Below are 9,608 nucleotides of genomic sequence, written 5' to 3'. Positions count from 1 at the left end.
CCCCCGGCCGCGTCCCTCCGTTCATTTTCCGTCCTCCCCCACCAGCCGGAGGGCGGGGGGAGCCCATCGACCGCTGACTCACTCAAGCCGACCAAGTCCCGCGCTCAAGCCAGAAGCTTCACTCGCCCTCCCAAGTAGAGCGTCTCAGTAAAGGGATGAAACCTTCCTTCTCCTCGTTCTTGTAACACGAATACTTTTTTTTTTTTTGAAATCGCGCCCTTACAATTTGGGGGTCCCCGGCCGCCCTGCCTCTTCTTCTCTCCTCCCCTCTCCCTGCAGCTATGGCGGAAGAGCGGCTGGATACCAATTTTTCCAGCGTCTCAGCCTCGCTGGGCAACGGGTGCGCGGCCGGAGAGGAGCGGCACTTTCAGCACCACGGACAGTTCTCCGCGCCCGTCTCCGCCCTACTGGCCTCGCTGATGGGACTCGTGGTTCTGATCACGGTGCTGGGCAACGCGCTGGTCATCTTGGCTTTCGTGGTGGACAAGAGCCTCCGGACCCAAGGGAATTTCTTCTTCCTCAACTTGGCCATTGCTGATCTTTTAGTAGGTGAGTGAAGCCAGGGAGCTCCCCACAAACAACAACTTGAGTTTGGGGCAGGGGCCAGGACAGTATTCTTCACCCTTGGCCGGTTCAGCCAATCGTCATGAGTGATGGGAGTTGGGTCCCCAGATGTTTCTGGGCTACAAGGTTGAAGGACGCTGGGCCAGGGGATCAAGAAAGTTGGATCTGGTGGAGTGAAATCTGGCCCCAAGCTTCCTCTCTTGGCCCCTTTTCCCCATGGGGGACACACTAATAATTATATATGGAAAGCCCCCAAAGTTTAAAGTCAGCCAATGAAACTGTGTTTCAAGTTCCAACTTATTTGGAGGTGTGACTGATTCCTCAAGCAGCAGAAACTTCATGGTTGCAGCCCCAAAGAAGCAGAACACCCTTTGTCATTTTTCACCATCTTTCATATGGCTCCCTAACCAAGTGTGAGCAAACTAGTTTTGCTGGGCTTTTGGAACAGAACCTCTTTTAATAAGTTGCCTATTTCCTGCTGATTGGTGGGGTTTTTAATACTGTTTTTCCTGTGTGCTAGGCTAATTTGATATTTATATTTTTAATTGTTTTAATGCAGTTATTTACTTGGGCACCACTTTGGAAACATTAACTGAAAAAGTGTGTGTGACAAAATCAGTGCAGTGTAGTGGCTGGTATGTCAGATTAAGCCCCAAAAGACCCATATTTCAAATCCTCACTTATCTATGAAACTCACTGGGAGAGGGCCTTCAGCCAGTCACTGTCTCTCAGCTGTACCTACCCAACATGGTTGTTGTGAGGATCAAATTGAAGAGAAGCATGTGGCTCCCTTGAACTCTTTGGAGCAAAGGCAGGGTTTAAATGTGGTGTGTGTGTGTGTGTGTGTGTGTGTGTGTATAACACAACAATAATACACAATGGGGATTTTGGTGAAGGCAAACCCAAGATGAAAGTACTTGGCAAAATGAACCACGCTGTATAAATGATAAACAGTAAACTGCAGCCAAGATGCTTCCATTGAAATGACCTCTACATGGCTTTATCTTTCTCAACCTCAGCCTACCATGTATGTAAGTGGATAGAGGAAGTCACTATGCAGGTGTATTTGTAAGCACAAACAAGATTATTTTTGCATATACATTATACAGATGATCAACAACAGATGGTTGGGTTAATTGTATATGAGCAAATTCATAGTTTGTAGTGTATCAGTAGACATTGCATTAGGTTGCTTCCACCACTTCTCAGTAAGTATTGTTTGCTCTCCAAGGAACTCATGGTGGTGTGTATGGTTCTCCCACTCCTGTCTTCATCCCCACAACATCCCTGCAAAGTAGGTTAGGCTGTGAGGAAGGGACTGGCTCAAAGTCACCCTGTGAGCTTCATGGGCAAGTAGAGATTTGAACCCTGGTCTTCCAGGTCCTAGTCCAGTACTCTAACCACTATACCAGACTGGCTCTTAAAGGTGGCTTTTATTTTTATGCGGCATCTAATCAATTGCAACATCTGGAATAAGGGAGGGCTTTCCACTCAGGAGTGATTATCTTGTAATACCATGCAATATATGAAATCGCTCGTGTATTTGAGCCTACAAACATGTGCTAAACTAAATCTTTAAGGAACCTTTAGTGTACTATTTAGTAGCACTGGCTGTCTGTTTGCAGCAAATGAAAGTCTGGAGAAAGCAGACTGAGAACTGATTTCTGCTGTACAAGCTGTATGATTTTTTTGTGGTATAAGAAAGGTTGCAGAATGTGTTTGTTTCATCTCACTACATACACCAGGAAGACACTGCCATATTGTATTTTTTGACACAGAATGGAAAATAAAATATGTCCTGGAAATGGCATACACCCCCAATGGCATACACCCCCATTCACAAGCATGAATTATTACATATGCACACCATTTATTTAAAGCCCTGCAGTGATGGCATCTGATGTATTGCATAGGAACAGAGTTCCACAAGTGCAGGGCCACCAAAGGAAGACTCCCCCTCTTGTGTCAGCTAACCTCATTGCAGACACAAAACTAGAGCCCCAGCTGGACAACTGGAGTGCAAACAATAATCACCTAGTCCACCCCTGCCTTAAGCATTCTGACAAAATGGAGGTCTCCAACTGATATATGACTGTGCCACCTCCGAATTCATGTTCTGTGTCATGGGGAGGGTGGGATGTATATTTGTTTGAAAGTTCCTCCACATCAAAACCTGTCTGTCTGGTAAGAAAGCTAGGCCAAGACTCCCTCACCAGTGCTGTTTCTTGGTCAATATCCACAGGTGGATTTTGCATCCCTCTGTACATCCCTTACATCCTGACAGGCGAGTGGAAGTTTGGAAAGGGCTTGTGCAAACTCTGGCTGGTGGCCGATTACCTGGTCTGCAGCGCCTCCGTCTTCAACATTGTTCTTATCAGTTTTGACAGATTCATCTCTGTGACAAAGGCGGTAAGGGACATTGCTTTCTACTACTGACACCCTGAGCTTCTTAAGGCCTTCCAAAGTCCCAGGACTTTGGGACTAGGAAGTTGCTTTTGTTTGCTCTCCTGTTACTCCATCAGTGTGTTAATTCCCCTTATCAATGCCTCCCAATTATGAAAAATTGGTTATATGCTGTGTAGCTCCGTTTTTCTCTGTAATTGCTGAGGGCCAAATTCCCTAGGGGTAATCTTTTCAGGGGCTGCATAATATTGGTGGATGAGGCCAGAGTCAAAGTGTGTGGGGACTCTTATCTTTCTTCCGCCTCTTCCCTTTCTATCTCTGTGTGTGTCTTTTATCTCTTTCTCTCTGTGTGTCTTTTATCTCTTTCTCTGCCCTCCCTTCTCCCCTTCCCTCTCTTTTTATGCCACCCTTTTTCTCTTTGTGCCTCTCTGTGTGCCATCCCATTCTCTCTGCCACCCCAATTCCCTTTTCTTTTTGCCATCTCTCTCTTTCCTTTTCTCTATTTCTCCCAACCCTTCCCTTCCTCTCTTCCACCCCTTTCTCATTCACTCTCTCACTCTCTACCTCTCTCTCTCCCTGCCATCCCCTTCTCTCTCTCTCTCTCTTCCACTCCCTTTCCCCTCTTTTCACCTTTCCTCACTACCCACCTGAAATTAGTGCAAGGACCACATAAAATTAGCCTTGGCAGACACATGTGGCCTTAGGACTGCAGGCTGCCCAATCCTGCTCCAGATCTTTGTCGATAGCATTTCAGGACCACACCAGCCAGCGAGCCTTAATAATTTGAGTGACCTTCAGGGAGCTGTGAGAGCTAAATCCGCAGCAAAACCAACTTTATTCTGGACCTCCTTCTATCATTGAGATCACTTTCCCTTTATCAAAGGGCTTGCAGTGAAAGGAAAGTGCTTTTATTGCATTCCTCTTCCCAACGTTTTGTTCGTGGTGCTACCATAATTTCCTCTAGGTATTAATCTCAGCCCTCACTGCCCTATGGTAATCAGATGCACGCTGTGAGGCTTTCACATTCCTTTGGAAAATAAGCTCCCCTCCCCTCCTCTCCTTCTCCACCACCTCTAGCATTGTAAACACAAGCCAGAGTAAAATGCAAAGTGGCTTGAGTGCATCCATTTCATCCACATGCAAGGAGCTTCTTGGTACAAAAGAACAGCCATGAGAAGTCACTTATCAAAGCAAAAATGTACACTCCTGTCATAGCTTGAATATTAGGAAATTTCTTGCATTTGTCTGTTCAAGGACCTGTAGCTAAAATGGATTTCAGAGGTGTGGTATTTACCTCTCCCCACCTCACCTTCTGGGACCCATAGCTGCTCCTCTGCAAAAGAAATAAAACCCCCTCCCAAAGCCCCCCTTTGCCATTCATTTTCTGCCAAGCTGTTCTTCCTCCTGTCCCAATTCCTTTGTGACCTCCCTCCACCCCTGGCTCTCTGGCACCCACTATTGTGATGCACAAGCCACTCTTCCTTATTCTACCCAACTTCATCACATCATTCTAACTCCCACTAAGCATCCCAGCATCCCTGCTGAGCTAATATCACAGTTCCCACCACTTTCCCCTGCTCTAAGCAGAAAACTTTGGGACACCAGCAGCCATCACACAGATCCCAGCCCTCTTCTCCGACCTATTACATTCATTGCCCTAAGGGAGCAGGACAAACCTGTTTTCAACCTTCACACACCTGGCTGCAGAAAGGCTGAAAATTAATTTCAGCCTCCGGCCGAGAGCAGCAGCTAGTGCAGCTATTCCATGAGCACTTCCACAATCCCAGAAACAACATGGGTTTTTTTTAATGGCAATGGGTTTTTAATGGTATAGTCATCACTTGACTCTTCCTCTTACCTTTCCACCTAGGTGAGTTACAGAGCTCAGAAGGGGATGACCAGGAACACAGTGGTAAAAATGGTTATGGTCTGGGTAGCAGCATTTCTCCTTTATGGCCCAGCGATCATCAGCTGGGAATACATTGCACATCGAAGCATCCTGCCCGAGAAAGAGTGCTATGCCGAGTTCTTCTACAATTGGTACTTCCTCATGATTGCCTCCACGATAGAGTTCTTCACTCCTTTCATCAGCGTCTCCTACTTCAACTTAAGCATTTACATCAACATTAGGAAGAGGACCCCCCTGAGGAGGGAGACGCTGCCACTCAGTCACAGAGGCGGCAAAAGTCGCCCCCGAGAGAAGCAAGAACACCCCAACTTTTTTATGAAAGTGAGCCAGAAAAGGAGTAAGGAGAAGACAGCAAGCAGTTCCTCCTTTGCTGAACCCGCGGTCCAGCAGCTCAGCATTGGTCACCTCCAGAGCCAGCCGGCCGATTTTAACGTCAACCAAGACCTTCTGCCCTTGCAAGTGGATCTTCAGACTAAATCCCCATGGGATGGTTTCTACAAAGCTCTGGAGAGTCTTTCCACCACCAAGAGAAAAACAGAGGTTGCCAACACTATGGCTAGCCGGTTCCGGCTTTCCCGGGATAAAAAAGTGGCTAAATCTTTGGCCATCATCGTCTGCATTTTTGCTCTTTGTTGGGCTCCTTACACACTGTTGATGATCATCAGAGCAGCTTGCCATGGGAAATGCATCCCGCATGCTCTCTACGAAGCCTCCTTTTGGCTCCTGTGGTTGAATTCTGCCATTAACCCCATTTTATACCCTTTGTGCCACATGAGCTTCAGAAAAGCTTTTTTCAAACTGTTGTGCCCGGGGAAAGCTAAGATCCACCCCAATATGTTCCTGTGAGAACATTTAAGATGAGAGAACAGGTTTTAAGAGTGATGTGGGTTTTTTTCATTTGAGAAAGAAACATTGATTGTACGCTAGTCTGAAGACCTAAAGACTTGTCTGCATTCGAAAGATGGCCTTGCAACATTCTACCCTCAAACATGTGCTGGATTTTTATATTTTATTTTGCAGTGCTGCAGAAATTTAGAAAATTCAGTGCTGTTTTGAGAAAATACAAGACTTTGCAACTAATATCCTGCAGTGCTAATGTATGCTCAATGAGGACTGATCGATTATTGATATTGTTGTAGGGAAACTCAACTCATACATTGGGCATCTTAAAACTGGAGCCTTAGCTCTTAAGAGTTAGCAGTCAGTGGAATTCTGTCTGCAATGCTATGAACTGCCTATTTAACACTATATGTTTGTGCACTTAACTGCAAAAAATAATAATCAAGGTTTTCATTCAAGCAGGGGTGGGGAATTATGGGATGGGAGGCCAGATGAGGCCCATGGAGCTTTCAATCTACCCCACTGCCTACTTTCTCCCCTTTTCTATTAGAGCCAATGGAAGGCTGTTTCCAAGCCTGATTGCTGCATTGGCTGCAGGGAGCATTTGCATTGCAGAGGGGCAGATGGGGAGGAAAGGCTTAACCCGAGGCAAGCAGGTGTAACAGGGTAGCAAGATTTAACACAGCAGCTTTAACCTGAAAGGTTTTTAGTTAGCTGCAGATTCTAGTGCAGTTGAATTCAAGACCATTCCCAAGATACGTGCTAAAGCAGATGACGAGTTGCCTTCAATAGTTGGATTATTGTGGCTGCCTGTGTATCAAAACAAACCTAAAGACATACATCTCAAGTGTCAAAAGCCAGGTTAAAGACTTACGTCATCTGCATTTTAGAGCTAGTGTGGTGTAAATGGTTAGTGTCAAGACTAGGACATGGGATAGACCAGGCTTCAAATCCTCACTCTGCCATGCAGCTCACTGGGTGACCTTGGTCCAGTTTCTCAGCTGAGCCTCCTTCACAGCATTGTTGTGAGGATAAAATTGGGAGGGGAAAACCATGTACAGCACCTTGAGCTCCTTGGAAGAATTGGTGATATACAAATGTCATCAATCAATTTAATTAAAATTAAATAAATGAATACATATTCTGGGAGCTGTGTACTAAGAAGTACCAGATGTGCCTCTCTGTGGAGGGAGTTCCACAACTTAGGGGCTGCCACAGAGAAGGCCACCTCCCCATGCTTCTGATGGCAGAGGAACACCCTAGAGCAGGCATGTCCGAAGTGTGGCCTGTGGTAAAATCGTAAAACAAGGTCAGGAACTTCAATCCTAAAAAAAGCTCAACAACCTTGGGGTAACATCATAAGAAAGCACAACATCATTCCTTAAAAAAAAGGTCAACAACTTTGTTCAGCCCTCATGCATTTCCACTTCATCAAATCTGGCCCTCTTTGAAAAATGTTTGGACACCCCTGCCCTAGAGGCTCCCGTCTGCCAATCTCAGCACCCAAGAGGGTCTGTAGGGAAGGAGGCAGTCTTTCAGGTTCTTGGGGCCTGCGTCGTTTAGGGTTGGCCATTGGCCATGCTGGTGAGACCTTGTGAGAGCAGAATCACAGCTGGAGGTTCACAGGTTCCTCCACCCCGATGTGTATAGCTATAACGGACAGCAAAACATAGCTTAGCACTGCAAGTTGCTCCAACACAGCAGTTACTGCAGTTCATCGGACTGGGCTGTTACCGCCTGTACATAATTTTCCTACAGATGGAAAGATTAGCAACATGACCCATTCAGGCCTGCTGAAGTTCAGTTCAACAGACTTCCACTTCCTATGTATTTTAGAGATATTTCCTGTAGTCAGTGTCTCTTGGCATCTCCCACCTCAAGAATCCCATGCTTCATTGTATCATAATAAATTGGCATCATGAACCGTGAACTGGTCTAGCCTTTGGTAGGTCAATGGTGCATTTGTATGTATTTCATAAATGTTTTTAATATTGGAGAACTGGGTCAAAAGGAGGTGATTTGCTCAACCTTAGGGAATCCACTTTGATGTTCTAGTCAAAGTCAGCTTATCGGCTTTCATGATTGTTAAGCACCTTTAACATGTTATGGAAATGCTTTAAGGAAGGCACCTTGCTAACTTGGAAAATAAACACAGAAAGCTGCTAAGATGTGGGTTTATTGGCATGAGCTCTGTGCTTAGCAGATGACAAGATCTGCATGCCCAAAGGGGCCCAATTCCATTTCCTACTAAAAGACCTGGAACTTTCTCAGAGTAGCTGCCATGCCAGTGCAAAAATCTCTGCAGATGTTTCATGGACTAAACAACTCCCCTCTCCCTTAATCATTGGTCATGCCTCCTGGGGCCAATGGGAATTGACTCTAACATCTGGAGAGGGCCAGTCCTGAGCTAGATAGGACCATCTTCTAAGAAGGTAAAGGGACCCCTGACCATTAGGTCCAGTCATGGCCGACTCTGGGGTTGTGGCACTCATCTCGCTTTATTGGCCGAGGGAGCCGGCGTACAGCTTCCGGGTCATGTGGCCAGCATGACCAAGCCACTTCTGGCAAATCAGAGCAGCTCACAGAAACATCGTTTACCTTCCAGCTGGGGTGGTACCTATTTATCTACTTGCACTTTGACGTGCTTTCGAACTGCTAGGTTGGCAGGAGCAGGGACCGAGCAATGGGAGCTTACCCCGTCGCGGGGACTGCCAACCTTCTGATCGGCAAGTCCTAGGCTCTGTGGTTTAACCCACAGCGCCACCCGCTCCATGTATATCACAGAAACACATGAAGCTGCCTACCATTTGGTCCATCTAGTTCAGTATTGCCTACATTGACTGGCAGCAGCATCTAGGTAACAGCATCTCCCGGACTCACTAGGAGATGCCATTGGGGATTGAACTGATGTTGGCCTAGGTGGGCCATTGGCCTGATTCAGCAGACTCTTATGTTCTGCACTTCCTGCTGTAGGTTGACAGCTTGGCAGGATCTAAAACAATCAGATGGCAGCCAGCATTCCCAAGGATCAATGACCTTCTAAAACGGCAAGTGGTGAGACATTCCCAGGAGGGAGGGAGAAGATGCTGTACCACAAGCGGGAGTCTTCCAAGAGCAAAAGAGCCTTTCCATTCACGCAAGAGCTGTTTGGATCCAGGCCAGCATCTCCATACCAGAAACCTTTTGGCTCACCACCCTAACAGCGTCGGCATCAAAGCAGCCAAGAGTCACTTGAAAACATGAAGCAGTAGACCAGTCATAGGAATCGCCTCCAGGTGGCACACAGGAGACTAGTTTCTGAGAAGTTCACAGAGTTTGTAGGAGACATCTGCTTTTCAGTGGCCTTTCTGTTTGATCAGTGCTGAATTTTGACATTAAATCCCTGCCCCCAGGGGCCATTTTACATCCATTTAGAATTAAGTTGTGCTACATGTGGTTACTATAATAATTTTTTCTTTATACCCCGCCCATCTGGCTGGGTTTCCCCAGACACTCTGGGCGGCTTCCAACAAAATATTAAAAACACGATAAAACATCAAACATTACTCATTGCAATGGGTCGCTCCCTTCTGACAATGCTGGATTTTTGTATCTTTTCCTCTGGGCTTTACTATCCAATTCTGCTGCTGTTTTAGTTGCCACTTTCAGTGATGGTTTAACAGGGGGTTGCTTTTAGTGTTTCTGCCCCCTTTTTTCTGCAAGTCGCTCCAGGTATCTACGGGTGGAAGAGCCAACTACAACCAAGAGTAACTATAAATATAAACCTGAGGTCATTCGTGGCCATCTGCTTGCTCACACTGAAGACCAGGCATAGTCAAACTCCAGCCCTCCAGATGTTTGGGACTACAATTCCCATCATCCCTAACTAACAGGACCAGTGGTCAGGGATGAT

The 9,608-nt window shown here is 46.3% G+C and overlaps 1 protein-coding gene across 1 annotated transcript; it reads left to right on the top strand.

The window, feature by feature from the left end:
* Positions 1-231: 231 nt before the first annotated feature.
* LOC128419495 (histamine H3 receptor-like) lies at positions 232-6,991 on the top strand. The gene is made up of 3 exons (XM_053400250.1): positions 232-549; positions 2,807-2,973; positions 4,838-6,991. The coding sequence occupies exons 1-3, from the start codon at positions 282-284 to the stop codon at positions 5,720-5,722; spliced, it is 1,320 nt and encodes a 439-aa protein (XP_053256225.1). The 5' UTR covers positions 232-281; the 3' UTR covers positions 5,723-6,991.
* Positions 6,992-9,608: the final 2,617 nt, after the last annotated feature.

The sequence above is a fragment of the Podarcis raffonei genome, chromosome 8 (assembly GCF_027172205.1).
Source record: "Podarcis raffonei isolate rPodRaf1 chromosome 8, rPodRaf1.pri, whole genome shotgun sequence".
Classification (NCBI taxonomy): Eukaryota; Metazoa; Chordata; class Lepidosauria; order Squamata; family Lacertidae; genus Podarcis; species Podarcis raffonei.
Note: the sequence above shows the minus strand (reverse complement) of the source record. Positions and strands in the feature narration are given on the sequence as shown.